A 22593-nucleotide genomic window follows, 5' to 3' on the forward strand; every position below is an offset into this window, starting at 1 on the left:
AAAAACTACATTTCTGCCATTCTACAGGAGTTGCTAGAACTCTTGTTTGTAAAATAGGACTCCATAAGGGCTACCCATCACTCTTAGCTGAAATATTAATTTATGATACTGCACATTGTAATGACCACTGTCCAAATGGAAGGAATGGTGGAAAAGAAAAACGAAAACAAATATATTTCTTCACTATGTGTAATATTTGTAGTGGAAAATCACTCCCAAGGATAAGTTTAATAAAGCCTAATAAAGCCTAATAAAGACTTCTTTTTTAACTCCTATCATTCTAATTGCTGTGGAAACAATTATGTTTTAAAGAATTCATAGAGTCACGGTGCTGATAACTCAGTGAAATTACAACAAGCTTATTGGGTGGGTCAGAAGGCAGAATTTTAGTTTGTGATGCCAAAAGGGAGCATAGCACATGCTTGATACTTGTTTTATGAATTAGTCTTGAGAGGATGTATGGGTACTGGTTGTCCATCGATATTGGTAAATTGGATCAGATTGTATTTTAATGACGTTAATCTGTCCAGAGGGTTGAGTAAGGTACAAAAAAGTTTAATGGGCTTTGGCCTGTGTTTAATAGGAGTTTGTGAGCCTTTGTATTCTAGAGCTATGGAAAGTGTCTTGAATTCTTGTGGAATAAAGAGATAATTAGAACTGATTCTAAACCTAAATTGCATGCAAAGTTTACGGCAAGCAGGTGAATTCATTTATACTGAAAAGAATAAATTATAATATGGAAAGGTGTACCGCCCCTTAAATTAGCTACAGTTTTAAATCAAAACTAAGCCACTTTCCTGCTGTCAAGAAAAAAATAAATTGAACAACAAGGTCCTACTATTTCAAGAGAGCTCTGCAAGACCCCAGATTTGAGCATGATGCAGTGCCCAAATCTGCTTAACTATTTAGTAGGCTGTGAGCCACAACGCTTACCTGACCTCAGGGTTCAGGGAGTAAAATGTTTTTCAGTTCACCTTAAAACCAGTCACACTTGGATCCCTCTTTGTCTCTGTCACAGAGCTCAGTGCTGGTGTTCAGCTATTTTAAACAGTAAAAATTCTTTCTTGTGGCAAATAAAATGACTAATAAGATGGCAGAGAACCTTCAGGGTCCGAGGCCGTAGACTGAGCCTTCTGCTGAACAAGTTCCCTGCGCCTTATTCACTGTGCACAGAACAAGTTACGTGCATTTCTTCATCGCTCTGTGGTGCCTCTCAAAGCCTGGCTCTTATTTTTTTCCATATGGAAAGGGTGGTGTTTGCCTCCACTGGAGGATGAGGCTGATCATCTGCTTGTGTAAGTTGTGGTGGAACTTACACCAGAACTTCCACAGTGATGTAATTCCTTTTGAGACCCCGTGTAAGAATTTTGTAGAGCCCTCTCATTGTACAAGAGAGAAATAATTTCTAGAACCTGGCCAGAGAAGTTGCAGATCTGATAACGGCTACTAAGACTGGAGAGATGCTGATCTCATTCTTATTTTTTAAATTGGACTGTTTTTTGCTTCCTTACCTAGTAAGCTTTTCCATATCGATTTGTGCAGCTGCCTTTTAATTTGTGTATAAAAACATGAACTGCTCCCAAATTTTTAAGATCAAGAATATTATTTTTTATTGTTAACAATGCTAAAGCAGCTACATCCCAGTGAGTAACGCTGTCTCTCCTGCACCCCTTGGTGCTCTCTTCATAGAGCCAACAGGGCTCCTCAGAGCCTTGTCAAGTCTTGTAGCCCCCTAAGCCTGCCAGGAGCAAGTCTTGTCCACGCTGCAGTAGATGTTGTGTGCCAGGGTTGTCAGTAAGCACGTGCACAGGAGTGAGCAATGGTTGTGCTGTCGATAATGCATGGCCTGGTCTGTTGTGGGTGCCCTGTCGTTGTCTTTGGTTTGAGCCCTCAGCAGTGTAGCTCAACAGAGTTGGGGTGAAACTGGAAAGGCTCATTTACTGACGATGACACTAGCCCTGCTAAGGACTTCTGTATAATGGCAGAAATAAAGTTTTCACCAGTGAGGTCACAAAAGAAAGTCTTCCATTGCTTTGCGATACAGCCGATTCTTAAGTTTCCTAAAACATGCAACATGGGTGCAATCATGTGGGATAACAGACTTAAGATAGACCTAACGGGAGAGAACGTTTTTGGCTGTAAGATACTTTGCTGTGAATATAAACCCTCTTTACTAACGTGCACTTATTACCATGAAGTATGAATGATATGAAGGTAAGAAAACCTGAAGAAGGGCAGTGGTAGGTTCCTAGTAGTTCCTTGTCACTGGTAGGAGGTAATTTTAAAAACTATGCTTGAATCTCATGTAGTTGCAGCTGACCTCACCTTGAACTGAATTGGACTTCCCTAAAGTCAAAATTCTCTAAAGTTTTTAGATATCCGTTCTTGAAACAAGTTTATGAAAAAGGGCTTAAATATAGAAATTGTCACTGCCTTATCCTTAATTAGTGGCTCATTAGAGCATGTTTGATACCTTTGTGTTTAGAAATATGTATCTTGGATTGTGGAGGACAAAGCATCATAGAAGAGGCCGTATTGTGTTAGCTTGGGGTTCTGCTACATGTACCTGTGAGTCTTTTCTGAATGATGGAAGATTGATGACTTCAGAATAAAAATAACTGGACACATGCCTACTTAAGGACCAGATTTATGGGACAAGATTTAGGTAGGGATACAATGAAAATCCAGGAGGAGATGATGTGTTGACAATTTTGCTGCTAAATCCTATCGATTGGATTCAGTGCACTTTTCCCTACATGTTCATAATACACTTCTGGCTTTTTACCTCATCTGAGGCTTTAAAACAAATACAGAAATTATATACACACCAACACTCTGACTAGGCAAAGGACGTTATTGCTGCTAAAATGCATGAATTGTCATTAGCGACCTCATTCAGGTGTCAGCAGTCACTCTGCATCAATTCATTCTCCCTTATTGCCCAGACAACAGGAGTTGCTTCTGGGTGTGTGTCACTGTCTCTCAACATACTTACCATATTTCTCGGTGAAGAGGTTATGAGATTGCTTTGACAAATTGCCTAAGCCAGTCTCCTGTCATTCTCTGTATGTGTTCTGTTTAGGTCACTCAGTGCTGCAACCCCATGTGCATAAAATCTAGGCCGTATTATTTTATGCTGTTTTGTCTTGTTGGCTGTCTGACACGGACTGTTCGTGTCTCTCTTGGGTCACCTTGTTTCCAAAATGACCTGACAGATTTCGAAGACTTTTAGATAAAAGAAGATTAAGAGAAGAGATGCTGGGTAATTTGAAAACAGGGCCATGTGGACATATGATGTTAGTTGAGAATGGAAAATGTAACGGAGTAGCAGTTAGCACCACCAAAGGATGTGGATTGGGAGGATTTCCTGTCTATCAGTCTGTAACTTGAGAATAGAAAGACAGTGGGACATAAAACCAAATAATTCTGCTCAGTATAATATTATTTTAGTAATGGCTCCATAAACAAATTGATAATGTGATGTCAGGCTCACCTAGGGACAAGGAAAATGAAATTATCAAACTATCCAGCCAGTTCAGTTCTACAAAATTGTACTTTACTGGGACAACAAGGAGGTCTATAGATAACTAAGTTTTCATTTCTGATGGGATGTTAGTAGAAGTTGGGCTTGCACTGATACATTTTCTTCATGGTACATAATTAATTTCCTCCTATCATGTTATCTTTTTTGGCATTTCAACTAAGGCTGTGCGTGAGTTCCTCCAACACGAGCTTCCTCATCTGTCCAAATTCTTCTACATCTGGTTTTCATTCTATTTTTTTCTGGCTTCTGGCTGAGCAGCCAGTTTCCCCCAGCTGCCCCTCTTTCACTTGCTGGGAGAAGTTCTGCACATCTCTTAGGGGCTGTTGAAGCACTAGTTGACTCTCCCGTGTCTTAGAGTGGGTTGGAGAAGATATTTATTTAACAGCAGTGTTTTTCAGGCAGCCTTGTCTGCATATTGTCCTGTCTCCTTCACTGGTAACACTGGTGATGGGCTAACAGTAGTTAGGGAAGGGGAAAGATGTATTGTTTTTTTCACAGTAGCACCTTCTCAGTTTCATTTGGACGGGATATTTATTAAGCTTTATACAAAGCCTAAATGGAGGACAATGGCTTTTCTTCCACACTGGGCTTTCCCGTATTAAAATGTAATAATGTTAATGATAGTAATAGCTGTCTTTTCTGATGCTGTCTTTACCCTCATGTCCCGTATCCTTCTGTTTATCCCCTGCCAGCATCTTAAAATTTGTAAAGACCTGTAAAAAAGTGGCATTTCCTCTCTTAGCACCAACGCTTTTCTTTAGGCATTTGTTGCTATTCTTAAATACGAAGAAAATTGATATACACACACCAGTTGCTTTTGTTTTGCTGAAATACGTGTCTTGATTTTACAGTCCCTTGAGGTATGGCGGTAATAATGTCCTCATGTTTCTTATGAGTACCATGATTCCTAATCTTTATTTTTATTTTTAATCTGACATACATCTGGCCACTTGACCTGTTCTGCTGTGCCTCACTGTACCCTCCCTGACTCATCCAATGGCTCTTTCTATTCAATCAAGGTGCGTTTCTCCTTAACCATTTGAGCTGTGTAGTTCACAGCACTGGCAGGTGAATGGCCCATGTGAGATCCCCAAAAGACTACTGGATAATGCTGTGCATATATATCTATATATGTAAAATTGTAGTATATGAATGAGACACAGTAAGCTGATAGTATTTTTTATATTTTTTTTAAACAAGAGCTAGCTGCTGTCCTTTACAGACTAGAAGTTCAGCCTAGGATTGCTGTAGGCTAAGGTTTTAGTCACAGCATCATGCCAGGCCACTTCTACTGTCCAGTGGTAACAGCAGCAAACGTGCAACAGCTTCTTAATTACTGCACCTAATTAATCCAGCTGCTGGCTTAAACAGCTGATGGAAGTGGATGCATGCAGATACCGAGCATTCCGAAATCAAGTGGCTGAGGCATGAGCACACACGTTAACTAACCCACAAGACTGAAGTGTGGTGGTTAAGGAGTGGGTGCGACTCCAATTCTGCCGCAGATCTTCTGTCCTGCTCTGGGGATAGCAACTTCTGATGGGAAGGCACAGAAAGCATGTGCTAATTCCTAAGCTCCTGCACTTAAATGTGATGGAGCCTGTCTGTCAGAGCTAGAAGTGCCTAACATATGGATTTGGGAAGTGTTATCTTCACATTTTGTTGGGGTTACACGTGTACTTGAATTGCTCATTAAACGGCAGTGAACTTGATTGGAGTTTTTCTTTTCTCAAATAATAAAAGAAGTGATGAGTCATTGCCTTATCACAAAATATTTAGGACTTTGCAAAGGTACATTAAGAAAAAAAATCAGGCAGTAAGGAAGCTGTAGGAGCAGGCAGTATAGTACATTTAGATGAGGTGGTAGCTGTAGCACCTTCATATAGTAGTGAAATCTTGATAACTGACACAGTTGATGAGGCTTGATGTTTCAGGTTTCTAATCATTCATGTTGTTTAAAACTTGCCATACTACAAAATTTGAATTACAGAATGAGTATCTTGTGTTCTGTTTGTATGGGTAAGTCAATTTTTATTGACTTGAGAATCTTGCCTCCTCCTGGGGGAAAAGTAGGTAGTTCACCCTCCTTGTCTGCTGGCAACTTAAAATGGTCTTGAATATCATGGTACTGATGTGTAGTTACTAACATGTTTGTCTGCCTTATACCCCTGAGTAGAACACATTAAAAGTGAGCAACTCTCATTTAGAGGAGGGAGTGAGGAGGAAGATCCTCAGAAGTATTGAGGTCAAGGTCCTGCACTTGGGCCACAACAACCCTGTGCATGGCTACTGGCTTGGGGAGGTGTGCCTGGAGCTGTCTGGAAGAAAAGGATCTGGGTGTCCTAATTGACAAACAGCTGAACAGGAGCCAGCAGTGTGCCCAGGTGGCCATGAAAGCCAACAGCATCTTGGCTTGTGTCAGCACTAGTGTGACCAGCAGGAGCAGGGAGGTGACAGTCCCCTGTGCTCGGCACTGGTGAGGCCACACCTGGAGGGTTGTGTCCAGGTTTGGGCACCTCAATCCCAGAGAGATCTGGAGGGGCTGGAGCGAGGGCAGAGGAGGGCAACGAGGCTGGGGAAGGGCTGGAGAATCAATCCTGTGAGGAGCCAGGGAAGGAGCTGGGAGTGTTGAGGGTGAGGAGGAGGAGGCTGAGGGGAGCCCTCATCCCTCTCTGCAGCTCCTGACAGGACATTGCAGAGAGGCTGGGGCTGGGCTCTGCTCCCGGGGATCAGGGACAGGACAAGAGGGAACGGCTGGAAACTGCCCCAGGGGAGGGTCAGGCTGGGCAGGAGGAGAAAATGTTTCCCAGCCAGAGTGGTGCGAGAGTGGAACAGGCTGCCCAGGGAGGGGGGAGTCCCCATCCCTGGGGGGGTTTCAGGGCCGTTGGGATGAGCTGTGGGGGATGTGGGGTAGGGGAGAGCTTTGTAGAGTCGGGCTGAGGGTTGGCCTCGATGATCCCGAGGGGCTTTTCCAGCCTGAGTGATTCTGGGATTCTGATTCTGTGAGGTACCAAACCTGACTTGCTGACAGCTGCAGCTGATCACCTGAACCCCACATAGAGGGTTTGCAGCTCGATGACCCTCCAGCTTGAACATAGTATTTGTCACCAAAGCAGGGTATATCAAGTCCCATCTTCTGACTCCTGGCATGTTGCTCTGATGTGTTGCATGACTGTGTGCCTGTGGTGTCTTCTAGAAACTGAGCAGAGGTTGTCTTGATGCTTTACAGGTTATTGCTGGAACTGCTGGAGCTTCTCTTTGACAAGTTCAATGCCGTGGCTGCTGCACACTCTGTTGTCCTTGGACACCTTCAGCAAACGGTGGCCTCTCCTTGCAGCCAGTATGATGGTGATATCAAGCTCTATGACATGGTTGATGTCTGGGTGAAGATCCAAGACGTCTTGCAGGTAAGAATCCTTCAGGTGGGCACATTTTCAGCTTGAAACAGCTTTTATAACCAGAATAGCATAGAATAGTTGTCACACTCAAGAGACAGCTGTGCTGGGATTCGTCTTGGATTTTGGTAAGTGGCCACATTTAAAAGAGACTGTTAAACTCCAGAGAGTTTAAATATTGGCAAAAAAAATATATCCTGTGGATTCATCCTTATGGTGTATGGAAAGGTTGATTCCTTTTGCCTACCAAGTGATTTATCAGAAGCTTTCAAACAGTGACATTTTTGTTCTGTGTTACCGTGTCATGCCTGTCTTATAAAGTGTCACAGCTCTAATCGCCTGTCTTCTCTTGTCATTATGGCTTGGTTATAGTCAGCTGAGACACTTGCTGCCAGCATGTTTTCAGGGAATTCTTATTTGATTCTTATTTTTTAACTGTGTGTACTAAAGCTGTACCTTGCTTAGGCTTTATTCTGGTACCATGCCTATCACCTCAGTATCTGAGACTCTCACAAGCAGCAGAGTTATCTGTCACATGTCTGTTCTCTCATTCTTGCTGTGAGGCTAACACATGCACATGAGAGTTATTTATTTATTTCTTTATTTTGGAATTGCCTTTATAGACAGTACACAGATGTACAACTCACCAGTATTTGATCGAGGAGGTCAAAAAAATGAGCCTGGCATTATTTACAAGAGGTGTCAAGATTTATGATGGTCATTCCACCTCTCGCCTCTTCATGAAAAATGCTGCTTCCTACTCTAACGGAGTTTTTCACTGTAGGACATGTCCTGATCCAGTGTCGGGGTAGGTTTCAATATGATCCCAAGAACAAGATTAAGGCACAAACGAGGTCAAAAGCCATACACCCAAACCAAAGTTTTTATTATTAAAAGTGGAGAGGGGTAATGATAGGACAGAATGGAAGGAAAAGGCAGAAATCAAGCCAGTATCCGGAATGGAGTCACAAGAATAGTCACGCCATGGATCCAGCAACATCCCGTTGGTCCTCAGTCTTCAGTTCTTTGGTAGTGGGTGCACACAGAGCAAAGTTCTCTGTCATCTTTTAAATTCATCTTATCAGCTGATGAGCATATCTGCCCACCTTTACTTTTTCCTCTGTTCCCACAGAGCAATCAATTTTTGAGCAATCATCAGGCTTCTGGGGCAGAAACGCTCGCCTCAGAGGCACGGAGTCATCAGTAATGCACTCAGGGTGTCTGGTGTGCGTGAGAGAGCCACAAAATAATCGGGTTTATACAACGGCCGGTGATCGGTGGTCCTTGTGCTTGATGAGAAACACCTTGTTTCACTCTGTCCACCTCTTCGAGGCTTATCTAAGGAGTTTGTCAATTCACCTACAAGGGAGCGGGAACGGTTCATCCGTCAATACACTCCTGCTTCCTTGGGTGAATTCCTTAGATTAATTACAAAGGCCACAGCTGGTTCTTGATGAATGGTTGAAGTGTTACTGACATCACCCCATGACTCAAAACACACAGACTAGCAAGCTTTCAGACGATCATTTGACATTTCAGTCTCTCACAGGGCACAGGTCTATTTAGCTGTTACTGTAAAGGCTTCTTTGACTGGGCAGAGATACACAAGAGGTCTTTTGTTTACACAAATACAGGCAACTGTGTCCACGCTGGGAATTTAGATACTTCTTGAATACGGTAAATGCAAGGTATGGGCCTTTGATTGCATCCACTGTCTCCTTACCTACTTGTTTGTCTATCTAGAGGAGTTAGTGGTTTTATTAAAGAAATATTTATCAGTTTTCTCCGTGATACAGATTGTCACCTTCATTCAATATTATTTTTGCAAAAATTTCACAAAATCCCAGAATCATCTGGGTTGGAAAAGTCCTTGAAGCTCCTCCAGTCCAACCATGACCCTCACCCTGACCATTCCCAACTCCCCCAGATCCCTCAGCGCTGGCTCAGCCCGACTCTTCAACCCCTCCAGGGATCCCGGGGACTCACCCCCTGCCCTGGGCAGCCCATTCCAACGCCCAACAGCCCCTTCTGCACAGAAATCCTTCCTCAGAGCCAGCCTGACCCTGCCCTGGGCAGCTTGAGGCCATTCCCTCGGGGCCTGGCGCTGGCTCCTTGGCTCCAGAGACTCATCCCCCCTCTCTGCCCCCTCCTGGCAGGGAGTTGCAGAGGGCCAGGAGGTCTCCCCTCAGCCTCCTCTGCTCCAGACTGAACCCCCCCAGTTCCCCCAGCCGCTCCCCAGCAGACCTGTGCTCCAGACCCTGCCCCAGCTCCGTTGCCCTTCTCTGGCCACGCTCGAGTCATTCAATGGCCTTTTTGGGGTGAGGGGCCCAAAACTGAACCCCCTCAGCGAGGGGCGGCCTCCCCAGTGCCCAGCACAGGGCTCAGATCCCTTCCCTGTCCCTGCTGGATGTCCAGCCAGATGTTAATGGTGGGTTTTCTAAACAAAAGAGTGTCCCAGAACTAAAGCTGGTAAAGGGAGAAATTAAACTTAAGGACATGAGGAAAGTGTTTGGCATGGGGTGTCTCCAGCTGTTTTACTGTAATCCATGAGGTCTAGAAAAACTTTAAGCTGTGAGTTCTGCAGACTTTGCTCCAGGAAGACAAAGCCTTGGGAGTAAGAATCCTCCAAGACTTTATCTTCAGTGAAGCAGAATGGCAAGCTGGTACTTTGCGCTTAGCAGTGAGAGTTTGTGGTGGTTTCATTCCTTGAGAGTGGAGAAATTGGGAGTGAGTTATAATGTCTATCCCAAAACCATACTGATAAACCTTCTGTACAGAACCATGCGCAGTTGTGCGCGTACAGAGAATGAATGTGTTTTCCGTGTCGGGGAGAAAATATTTGACCAAGCTTTCCATAAAATTCATGCCAAGAAAAATAAACCGAACTGCTTGTAAAGGTTTTGTTGATACTGGCCTGCAAGCACAGGTGTCGGAGGGAGTCAGAAAAGCTTCCAAAAGAGCTTTTACAATGCATAAAACCAGCACTTCAAAATCCATAATCTCTTGCTGGTTTAGGGTAGGAGATGAGCATTGACTGACATGGAAAGGAGAAAACCTTCCATTTTCTTTGGTCAAAATCTTGTGGGTTTTTTGTACGTTAGTTTTGTTGGAGCAGATTAAAGTTTTCCTTACAGTGTAAGAAAACCTTTTATCCCAAGACTAAATTATTTCTATCCTTTTTTTTTAAATTTTTTTTGTCTGGATATGGATACTTTTTTGAGAGGAGGTCTTACGTTTGTGGCAGAGGGAGCACAAAACTGAGTTTTAAAAGTGTTAGTTCAAATGTGCCTGCTGTTGGGGGAGGAAGAAAATTTGGAGGAAGTAGGTTCATGGTGGGGTGCATCAGGGAAACGATGCAATTCCTGCAGCTCGTAATGAATGAAGCTTATCCATCATGCTAGAACAATATCACATGACTCTGCAATTCCCATGGATAATCTTTTGCACATGTACATTGTGGATCTTTGCATGTGAAATACATTACAGCGAGGTTATCTCTCTATAGTTCCTTACAGAAGTAATAATGCCTGCTCATGGTGGTCTAGAAATTGTCCTTTATGGGAAATGTGAGTGTTGTTTTCAGCAGCATGTTTTTGTAGCTGGATTTCTGAATGCTTCCTAATCACTGCACCAAGCACAGTGCTGTAGTACTAGTTAGGTGGCACAGGTGTTGTGCAGTGTTTAGATACTGAACATGCAGATAGTATATATTTTTGACCTTCTCTGAGAATGGAAGAGGAATACTGAACTCGTCAGGAGGAAGACAGAGTGACCTTTTAGAGTTGGGTACTAGAGTGCTAGAAAACAACCAAGCAAAAAGTCAGTTTGTCAAAATATTAGAGCAGCCTCCTTCAGGAAAACACAGTTTGAAGTTATTTACTTGTAGCAGAGCCGGCTTAGCCTGTGGACTTATTGCTGTACCAACAGGACAGATTTGAAACTTGTTTAAATTTTAACTTGGCATTCTGTGCGTGGAACTAATTTAGCTCTTCAGTGTAGGAGTGGGTGGAATATCCTTCTGAAAAGTGTAATTACTGTAGGACCAAGTACTGGGTTGGAGAGAACTGTGAGCTGTGTTACAAGGGCAGTTAGTGATGGGCAACATGGGTAGTTGCTTCAGGACAACGTGGTGGAAGAATTCTGGTTTTTTTCTGGGCACAATTCAATGTATATGCTGCAACATCCCGTCCAAAATGATGAAGGCTGTGCGGTCTGAAAGGCACAGCAGTGAATGTGCTTGGGAAGGAGGCAGAAGGTTTTGGGTGCAGCATAGTTTTCATGTGTTGTTTTAGTTTTTTAGTCTAAGCCAAATCTCCTTAGTCCAGCTGAGAGCTTCTCTGTCCTGTTGTGTTAGTGTCAGGGGACAGACAGCTGGTGGATGTGCTGTAGCAGTCACTCTGCTTGGTGTGATGGTTCTTCCTTGCTGTTATCTCTAGCACAGAACTGTTAACAGTTCATTGACCTTTTTTTAGCACTGTCTTTTGATACCATGATGAGGGAGAGGCATATGTCCCTGCAGAACACTACCAGTGTTCATTCAGCTTCTTCAGAAATGTCACCTTTCCAGTGATAAGATGGTCACTCCGTACCCTGCTGCTGAAGAAGACATCAAAGAAATCTCCATGTGTGCTCAGTATCCTGTTATCACCTTAGACTGGTGCTATTTGCCTCCAAGGAAGAGATATTTTCTCTTTTTCTAGTGGTAGTATTTGTAGTTGGATCTCGTTTTTTTTTCAGAGTGGTCTATATCTATTTCTTGCCTCTGCAGAAGAGAGGGAAGATTACATATATTCTTAGGGACCTATATCTTTAGCAAGCTGTCTGGTGGTCCATCTACGGAGAAGACACTGACAATTATTACTTTCCTTTTTTGGGGTCTTCTGTTTAATACTTTCGGGTGTTTTCCAAAAATGATGTGAATTAGCAAGCTAAACACTGCTGAAATACCGTAAGAAAACTGGAGCAAGAGAAATTGAAGCCTGCTGTCTGCCCACACACTACTGTTCTGGAACTGCAGAGCGGGAGGTATCCAAAACTGTTGATTGAGAAAGCCTCTCTCTTTGCATGTGATGCTCCTCCGTCCAGAGGCAGTGTGGCAGAAGAGGAATGACACTCGAGAGCAGGATTTGAGCAGGGAGATGGAGTAGTTCTGCAGTACACAGCTTGGTCTGGTGGCCAGCAGTGGGAGGGATCTCTCAGAAAAGCTCCACTCAAACTGTATTTGCTATGTCATACTTCTCCAGGAGTACTGCTAGAGCACTTTGACACATTTCACAGTTCTGGTGCTCTAACTGAACCACTATGTGATTATTTATTTTTTTTTTTTTTTTTTTTTTTTTTTTTTTTTTTTTTTTTTTTTTTTTAAAAAAAGTGTATTAATGGCACAAATTATCTGCCCTCTTAGGCCCACAAATGAGCGGGGAAAAGACAGTGGGGTTTAGCAGTCTTAGTGCTCAATTTACCTCGCTGCATCCTCATGGAAAAGGTGTAGAGGTTTCAACTCCATGCCAGTCTATGCAGATCTAAGCCAGCTGTGCTGGGATTCCATTTCTTCCTTTCCTGCAGCCCAGGATTCTTTCCCTGCTCTGGCAGCATTGCTTATTTTCCTGACAGTGATCTAATTTAATGGAGTTGATTTGGCTAAATATTTTCTGTTGGCTGCGTTTTCTGCTTGCTCAGGTCCTTGAACTGTGTCAGTGTTGGCACAGGAGTGAGCGATGAGGGAATGCACCACGAAGAAAGCAAGCAAAGGGTTTATCCTGGCAACTGCAGCTTTCATCAGCTTAAGCTGCTCTGTGGAACGGCACCTCGAGATACCTGCTCATGCAAAACCAAAGTGGTTTCTTGCCCTTGCCCTGGGTGGCTCAGCACAGGTTTGACAGCTGTGCAAAACACTTACTAAAATGGCTTGTGATGGAGCTTAGGAATAATGTCCAGTCATGAGCTCCAAATCTCTCTGCAGTTGTGCTGCTGCCTGACTTTTCACTTAAATAAGCGTATGTCCTGTAATAGGTGACCAAATCTGGTTTTGCTGAACCTTTACATTTAAAGGACGATTGAACTATTTGTGATACAGTTAATACTTGTAAAGTAAAATAAGATTCTTGCGTGAGAGGTGTTAGTGTTAATATGCCATGAATACTGGTTGAAATGTCAGAGCAGTAGATGAAATTGCTGTTGCGTTTGGAAAGTTCACCAGGTAATATTTTGAACCTAAAGTAGCATTATTTTTCAGAAAGTCTCTTTATAGAAATTTAATGGGTTTGGGTTTGTCCTCAAAATAACGTGCCTGACAGTCTTTGCGGTTCTCTTTAAATGGTCTTAAGTGTGTGGAACTGATGCCCTTGGACTCCTGACTGGTTTGTCTCATTAATGCTCATCTCTCGTTTAGCCGAGATGACGATGGTCATGAAAGTGATTTGTCTGCAGCTTTTGAAAATTACAGTTTCAGTCAGTCCTGGGTGCATGAAGGAGGGAGAGAGAGAGCATTCTACCCTCCAGGATGCTGATATTTAAAAATGGAATTTAGATCATTAGAGTAGGTCACTTGACATTCCCCCCGCTCCCTGCTTCTTATTTGAAGTGAACTCAGAGCATGCATTACATCCAGTATGGTGTTACACAACTTTTTTTTTTTTTTTTCTTCAAATATGTACCACTAAGAGCATGAGAATTTCTGTGAAAGTTTATGGTCCAGGGAGAGTGTCATATTTCTGAATCTAGGAAGGGTCGAGATTATTCTGCAAAAAGGTATTTCTTTAAGTTTTGGTCTTGCGGAGAAGGTACGTAATATCCCACCTCCCCTCTCTGTCAAAATGTTTTATAGAATTGCTCCAACTTACCTGATAATTCAGTTTTCTCCTTCCATTTTGAAATAAATTAATTAGGTACCTTTCTTAAGCTCTTAAGAAGATGCACTTGGAGTTTGGGATGGTGGAAATCACTTTGATGAAGGTGAAAGAGGGTGTCAGCACGTGCAAAAAGATTTCATGGCATTGGGATGTATTTTGCAGGTAGAAGGGCAAAGAATGAGCTAGCAATGGCATACCGTCCTTTAAAAACAAAGAATATGAAGTAAAAATACACAAAATTGATTTGTTTTCTCTTTAACTGGATGATTCTAGCTGAAGCCAAGTGTGTTTAAAACTAACGCCAATTATTTTGGTAACAGGTACCTGGAAGAGGTCCAGGGCTGAGCTGGCTGTGAACACGGGGTTATTGTCTTTCCCAGGAATGGTCCTTGTTCACTGAACTGTGCTGTATTAGCATGGTGACAGAGCAGAAGCCTGCACCGACACTACTGCATTAATAGCTCTTGTTTTGAGAGTCTTTTTTTTGTCCCGGAGCTGTTGATCCCATGTATTTGATAAACACTAATATTTAGGCTAAAGTTCAAAGAGATAAAGCCCTGCATAAAAATAAATTGTTTGAACGGTGTACAGTCACTTGTGCAGTTTGTTGCAGAAGAGATGTCCGAGCTTATGGTTTGGGAAATCTAAAAAAAAAAAAAAAAAAATCAGCTCATTTAATGAAACGCTTGCAGGTATATGAGAAAGGGGAAAAAACTCATCCTCTTCTGTCTGCTGTAGAGCATCAAGCTGCTTGTACTTGCAGGTCTCCTCATTTCATGTGGATTTTCCTTTTAGTAGTTGAGCCTAGTTACAAAGTTCAAGTTTTAAAGGGTATGTGGAGTTTATGCCTAAATATTTCAGTAGCTAAATCCGTGTACGTTAAAAGCATATACATAGCTGGTCTTCTGAGGGAGGAAAAAGGTGCACAAAGTCTTGTCAAGAGCATCAGTAAATAATTTCAGAAAGCTGTTTAGTGTAGTTGTGAAAGGAAAGTAGAAGTCGGCTCTGCTAGGTGTTAGGCTAAGAGAAAGTCTGTGCTGAGGAAGAGGTTGGGAATACAGAGTGCAGGAATGACACATTCCCTACTTTGGTGTGAAACCTGTGCCCTTTGAATCCTGGACCACTGTCAGATGCTCTCTAATTGATACAGCTTGAGAGCACAGAATTGTTTGCAGCCTTTGTTTGAAGGATGCCACTTGGAAACCTTCCTTCCACGAGCTGAAGGGCTGAGAGGGATGTGCAGTGGCCGTCACACCTGATGCCAAGTCTGTGTTTCAAACTGCCGACAGGAATGTGGGTTTTCTAAATAAAACATGCAAAATTCCCAGCCTGTAAATTGCCTGTTAGCCTTCATCTTGTTGGAACCGTTAATTAATGGGATGATGTAGAAGAAATGGAAACTCAGCTGCGGATATGTGCGGTACCTTTCATTTAAACCATTTCCCTAGATTCTTCAACAGTTTTGTTAGGTCTGATGTGCTTTTTTTTTTTTTTTTTTTAATTTTGGTTACTATCAATGTCCGCTGCACTTTATTCCTGCTGTCAGCTAGAATTAGGAGAGGCTACAAGTAGTTCATCAGCATTTGTAGACATGTTTTATAGGACTATAAAACCACGTCTCCTTTGATGTGCTGATCTTATTCACACTTAGTCCCTGTGTGACTGGCTTTAAAGGCAGTGAATCGTACTCTTACTAGCATCATAAAAATACTGTGAACGGGAAAAGGCCAAATGCTCATCATGTCCTCACTGCAAGACGTCTAATCTGACAGCCGTGCGTGAGGGATTCATGCAGGCAAATTCCTCCTAATGTTAGAGAGTAGCTGATATCCGAGGGAAGTGTTTGGAAACTGTTTTGCTTAAAAGCCTTTCTGCTCCTGTGCTGTGTACTTGTGTTTACTGCGTGTGACGTTTACAAAACCGTAAGGTAGAGAGGTAGAGTCTTTTTTTTTTTTTTTTTTTCCCCTGAAGTTTACCAGCTCTCACCATTTTTTTCCTGATATGAAATCTCAGCTTTGTTTTGGGGGGGGCTGCATACTTTTTTTCAGTAATTGTGTGATGTAGGAAACTACAGAATTACATTAGCAAAAATCCGTTCTCAAATTTCTCTTTCCGTTATTTTATTTTTCTTCTCTTTTTGCGCAGGCGTGTTTGCAGGTGAGCCTCTAGCAGTGGGCTTCTAGGTCTGAGACCACGTGCATCAAGAAGCTCAGCCTAGCTCAGATAAAAACCATCAGGGAGGTTGTATCTGTTCGTGTTCAGAAGGGGCTGCAAGGGTATTGATTTCTTTTCTTTCTTTCTCATCTTCTTCAAGCCATGCCACTTGCTCCTTGTTCTTCGTGCACACACATGCATCCCTTCACACACTCTCCCATCTTTGTTCCTTCTTTCCCTTTCTTCATCAGTGCTGCGCTGCCAGCCTTGCTCCAAGGCCTGAGCAAGATGAGAAGGTGCAGCATTTATGGACGCGTGTCTGTGAGGACCCAACACTGTGGGTGGGACAACACCAGCTCCTTCTCACGAAGGCAAGTCTGCACACATACGCTTGGAAGCCGCTGCAGCTCTGGACACAGACACCACCTTGAGACGGGTTGTGTATCGCTCGTTGTATACATAAAACATTTTAGGAACATCTACTTCACAGCATGCTACTCGTCATCAAAGTACCTCAGTCATCTGATCTCACCAGGGTGATGCCAGTCTGTATTTTCACATGGGGGAGCTAATGTTTGAATGCGTGAAACAGGTTTGGAAGTATTTCAGTTATTTCTGGTGTGCCCGGTTTGATACTGTAGAAGGAGGGAGTGTATTGTGTGAGGGTTTTGTTGGTTTTAGAAAGAGTTTCTAAGAATTTTTATTTATTTATTTATTTCTCTTGACGTTATGGATGCTCTGCGCCACTGAGAATCAGGGCGTGAATACGCAAAGCACACAAGAAAAAATGGGAGATGACAGTCTTCCTCATGATCTGCAGGCTTCAATATTTTGTTTATTTTGTTTATTTTGTTTTTCTTTTTACAATTGTGCCAACCAGCTGCCTTTTGGAGTGGTTTTATTTAGGAAGTCTGCAAATAACTCCCAGTGATTTTTGAATAATAGGTCATTGGGTTTATGTTTGCATAAGTGTTTCAATGGACTGTGCGAACTCTGGTTATAGATAATGAAGGCTTGAGTCTGAAGTGGTTGGGCTGTGATGCTCGGGGGTATGTACATGACTGGCAGGACATTGACAAAGTATTTAAGTGTAGCATCAGCCTTAATGTTATTTCTTAATTACTTAGTTTGCATTTATTCTTTGGTTTAAGCAATTTCAGCTCTACAAGGCTTTCACCAACTTTTATCCGAAGTAGTCAGCTGTAAGAGAACATAGGCTCTGCTTCCGTATACGTTGTGCAGATGTGTATGTACAGACCACCAGCGAGTGGCTGATGATTCACGGGTGATCTCTGGACTGAGAGAGGCAGAGGAGCTCAAAGGCTGTGTGCTTTGCAGGAAATGACAAATTCCTAGTTTACGTTGAGAACAAACAACCCCCTTCCATCCCCAAATGCTTGTTACGCTCAGCGGTGTTCTGGTAACGGCATTGTAAGTCAGCATTTTTTGACATCTAAACATGAATAAAAAAAAAAAAAAAAAAAATCCACTTGTCAGAAAGAAATTTGAGAGAAGCTGCTTTCTTCTCTGTTCTGGTGGCTGAAACAGAAAATCTGAATGCTACTTCATAGCTCTGTTCTGTCTGGCTGCTTTGTGGGAAGTGCCGATGTTGAGTGCTTCAAAAGTGTCAGTATGACAGAGACAGACTTTGAAATGGGCTGTTTTTTATTTATTATAGGTGTTCTGAATTCAGTTTTTTTAAATGAACGAAAGAGACTATTTCAAATATCTGAACTAAACCCCCAGTTTAATTTTGTTTCATGTCACTAACAATCTAGTTTTATTTTTTTGTTAGCTTTACATGCTCTTTGATCCTTTGGAGAAGGTTTACTAATCAGTAACAGTCTTTAGCTCTCAATCCATAAAGCTATGATGGGCCTGCTGATTGGACCCTTATATGATTTGCAGCACCAAAAATCATGTTTTAAATGTGAAACATGCACATGTCTGCCTTATCAAACACAGTACTGATTTGCATGATCATTTAATGGGTATTTCTCTAGCCATGTAGCACGTACGTCAATGTGGTTTGACTGGCCAAGAACTGGCAGTAGGTAACGGAAGATCATACAGGGATTTACATAAATTCTAAATAACCGTGCAGTGTGTTTCTGCAAACCCTTTTTCCCTGGCAGGCTGCACCCTGTGGAACTCCCAACCCATATGCCTTCACCAAACACGGCCACCGAAATAGGATTTAGAGAGATCAGGAGAAAATGAGCTTGATGATTACAGCAGAGCCCAAATGCTGAACTTGGGGGAGCAGGCAAAGGGAATTGATTTAGTCAGTACTGCTTCATTTCAAGGTACATGATTATTTTAAATCTCAGTTTGCCCCACGCTGGCTAGTCTGATACACTGGTGTAAGGGCAGAATGGAAGAAGTAGCCTGATCCTTCCCTGATATCAGTGGCTGTACAGGGTTGTTAAACCAGGTTCCGCAGTGGGTTTTCCAATTGAAGAGAGTAAAATTTCAATATTGAAATATGTATTTCCTCTGTTTAAAGATTTAACTGGAAGATTTATTTCAAAACCTGACCGCTAGGAGTCCGTAAAAAGAAAGCTGAAAAATCTTCTCTTACCATCCCATTTTCCCAAAGTGATAAAAATAATATTGAGGGCACTTCATTTCTGTGGTCGTTCTGTTTTCTACCCATAGTAAATACCTTGTGCCTTTAAGGAGGAGCAACTTTTAAAAACAAAACATTTTCCAGATCTGAGTTTTTTACTTGGAGTCTTTCCCTTCCCTCCTTTATCTTCGTTTCTCTTATCTTGGTGTACAAACTTCAAAGAGATAATGGGTCTCGCATCGGATTCGTATGCAGATTTGTTTGGCTGCAATCATCCAGCTTGAGCTTCCAGGTTTGACAAGACTACTCTTCACTTCTACGTTACACAATTAGTTTGTCATGTTTATAGTTGATGGGGCAATGATCAAAGCTGGCAAAACTGAATGTTGAAGCTTCCCGTTTCATGCAGGAAATATGAGTGGTGGTAGCCGTCTGTAGGGCTGCTGGTAGCCAATGGTCTGTAGACAAGAACTTTTTTTCCTCTCCCTTCCCTGTTTGTTGATTATGGGTCTTCAGCACAGCCCTATATAAAGCTACAAATATTGAAGACCCACTTGAAGAACAGGAAAGACCCGTATCTATCAAAATATACTATATATAGAATATATGAAGGGTTTATTCTAGAATCAACATGTTATTTTTTGCTTGTAAGCAAATGACTGGAAAAGACAGTAGCTGCATCCATGCTAAGAACCACAAAAACCCATTTTCACCTGAAAAAATGGGGACGTGAGGGAATTGGTTAATTAAATGTGGCCTGTATACAGTCATTCTTCTCTTAGTGTGTAATTAAATGCCTTGTAAAGCTCTTTGGGGTCCTCATTTGCTGGCAAAGGCCTAAGAAATGTGTGATTGTTGGTGTACTCTGGGTGAAGCTGTGAGCTGGAAACTGATTAAAATAATAATAAAATCTGTTGCATTGTTAATTCTTTCTTTCCAGTAATAAAGGCTGGACTCCCTCTGCTTTGCATTTGCCTGAAAAAAAAAAAAACATCAAAGAGCAGCACTAGGAGAAAAGAATGAAAAATACATGTGTGCTTAGCTTAGATGCTGTGGTTTTGAGTGATGTGGTTCTGGTGCTTTTATTTACTGGAGCACTGCCTTTTATTTTTAGCGTTACAGTGCCACGTAATGTCACTGATCACTTTTTTTACCATGGTTTTTGTGGGTGAACCGTGGTTTCTGTGGGTGAAATGTTGTTTCGTAAAGATTTTTTGGTGGAAAAAGCTTTTTTGGTGGTGATGTGCCTACTATTCCCAGTGTAGTAGTGGTTGAGGGGCCCTGTAAAGTGCTGTAAAAATAACTTTGAAACTATGCTCAACTCAGTCCTTGGGTTTTTTTGTAGTTTTTATTGAGCCATCGTATGAGTTTCTGTGATGGATGGGGTTTTCCAAAAGAGCCAAAGGCATTTAGGATCTAACTCCCTCGGCAATCCAGTGGGAATTGGCCAACTAATTGCTTCAGATTCTTTGGAAAATCCCAGATCTAATTTTGTATTATAATAACATGATTTCAGAGGGGGGTAAACCTTGAAGAAAAATAACACTTTGTGTAACTTTTTATTTGTTTTTGATAAACAGGGGAGCTGTTTGCCTGGCCTTGCTGGTGGCCGAGTCTCTTGTGTTGGAACCTCCTTCGGAAAAGGCTTGGAGCAGGCAGTCAGGTGAAAGGGTGGAGGACAAAAGGCTGGTTTCTGCCTTTTCTGAGGGCTGACCTATGGCTTTGTGCAATACCCAGTACGAAAGTGCAAACAGGACTCTTGTCTGCCACTTGGTAGATTCTTTCCAATTGCAGAAAGGTTAATCGTGTTGTTAATTTTCTCTCCCAGGCTTAAGCGTTTGGAAGTTGCTGCGTATGACAGGGAGAATAATCCAGATTGGTTACACCTCCCAGCGGGTTGGTAAATAGATAAATCAGAGTGGTCCCTTAAAGCATCATGTCAAAAATCTTTCCCTTTTTACTCAGAAAGGACAATGAAAAAAAACAGTAGGTTTACACATGATTAGCTAGGACACAATAAAAGGATGATCTCACTTTATTACAGTGATTTGGTGTTATATTCTCTTGCTGTTTGATCAGTGTGTCACATGCCCGGTGCCCTGTTAGGAAAAACTGCATTTCCCAGTCACGTTACCTGCCAAAGTGATAAATGATGGTGCCTTTGAGTTGTTCTCTCACGCTAACCTCTCCTGATAATTTCCCTTAATTCACGATGGCGTCGTTCCTTTAGAGCCCATCGTGGTCTTAATGTGGAAAAATTAAGACGTTACCAAAGATCTGTGGATGTGACACTTGTGCTGGAGAGTGTTCTGATAACTTTTGTAATCTCCCAGTGAAAGTGATGCTAATATCTCCCCGTTAATATGCACAGATCCTTGCATTTGACTAAAGATGAAAGCTAGTGATGTCCTTGACTCTGCAGTGTGGTTTCAGACACGCAGTTCAACTATTGCAATTCCAGCCCTGGAAAGCAGCAGTGTGTGTTTGTATTGGTACGTCCTTAAAACTACATTGCTTGTAGCTCTTCAGTACTGTACAACAAGGAGTTGTAGATTTTATTTTTTTTTTCAGGTTAGCCATATTTTCACTTGAGAAGCTTCAGCTTCTTTCTGCATTGCAAGACAGTTGGATACCTTTTCTACAGCACACTTTTTCTTTCCAAAGGGCCAATTTTAAGGTGCCATATTTTTGAGGCGTTCATTTCCACTATACATGCACTCTGATTTTGTTTTTTCGGTGTCCTTCACGCCTTGCAGTTCTTCAGCGCTTAACATCCACTGCTTGGGCAATTAGAAAATAGATTCACAAGTATGTATCAGATAATATTGTCTTCACACTCAGAGGAATACTGAACAAAATAAGGGTTCCAGGGGATAGGACACTTGTATCAACAGTTAAACTGTGAAAATAATTTTTCGGTGCATGGTTAGGTTTTGATTCTGCATTTGGTATGAGGATAGGCCAAGGCTGTGGAAAACATCTCATTGCAGTCTAAATTTGAACATCCTTCTGATTCAGCTTTGTAGTGGGAAGTAGTATTGAAGGAGAGAGAATTCCATCACTAACTTCATGCGTGGTGTGGTTCAAGACAGGACTGTCATACCAACAACTTGTTAGCGCTCTGCTTAAAGTAGAACTGTGATTCTCTTTATGTTTACATGAATTATTAATTTGTGATTTTCAAATCTTAGTCAGAGTTATTTGGAAGGATGACAAAAGCTTCTGCATCTCTGTGCAACAGGTATTTTAATGCAGCTGAGTATATATAGATCAGAAGATGCGGCTTGTAGAAATTTGTATGGCAACTTAGAAGTCAGTCTCCTCTTAATGGCAACCTGTGTGATTCCTTTAAATTCTCTGAGGTTGCAGGTTGTATAAAGCAGGTTAGAATTTGGTCCTTGTATTCCCATATCTCACTTTTCTTTCTTAGCAATGATTCTTTCAGCATAATGTTATTTGGTTTAATATTCTTCAGAGACTGAGTTTCAGAAATGTTTTTGTTACTTGTGCTTCATATCTACTGTTACGCCTATATCCCCTTTACTTTATATATGCTGCATTTCCTGAAAGCTACCTAGATGCCAATCTGAATTTTTTTTGTAGTCAAAACACCAGCAGAAGCAAAACGATTTCCTCGTTTTTACAGTCTACCTAAACATGTATTGACATTCCCTGCAAAGTCATTTGAACGAAAATCCAAACATCAAATACCCGAGTGAAGGGATTCTGCAGGTGCAGATGAGAATGAGATTACGAGATTTATCTCCAAGGTCACAAAAATGTGTTCTGCCTTTTGAGAAGTCTTTATTGTAATGCCGAGTGGAGCGTTCGTTGTGTGCTGTAACTGGTGCTACACGTTCCCAACAGTTCAGCCTCCTGTGATTAGCGAGAAGTGCTAGCCTTGTATTTTCTGTTAGTGCCTTTTTTTAAGGCCAAGGGTTCAGGTTGAAGGTTTTGTTAAACATTCTTCTCTTTTGCATTTAGTTTTGCAGTGAGCTATATAATTAACAATTTCCTTAAAGATCGAGTTAAAGGTCCACGTATTAATTGATGGTATAGAAACACAGTCTTCAGCACAAG

The 22593-nt window shown here is 42.0% G+C and overlaps 1 protein-coding gene across 1 annotated transcript in view; it reads left to right on the forward strand.

Annotated features, from left to right (window-relative positions):
- The window catches only part of EXOC4 (exocyst complex component 4), a 421183-nt gene that overhangs the window by 61588 nt on the left and 337002 nt on the right, over nucleotides 1–22593 (forward strand). The window contains exon 7 of the mRNA XM_026868343.1: nucleotides 6774–6951. Coding sequence (XP_026724144.1) covers nucleotides 6774–6951 — 178 coding nt within the window. The remainder of the gene's footprint in view (nucleotides 1–6773; nucleotides 6952–22593) is intronic.

The sequence above is a fragment of the Athene cunicularia genome, assembly GCF_003259725.1.
Source record: "Athene cunicularia isolate RWA chromosome 1 unlocalized genomic scaffold, athCun1 chr1_part2, whole genome shotgun sequence".
Taxonomy (NCBI): Eukaryota; Metazoa; Chordata; class Aves; order Strigiformes; family Strigidae; genus Athene; species Athene cunicularia.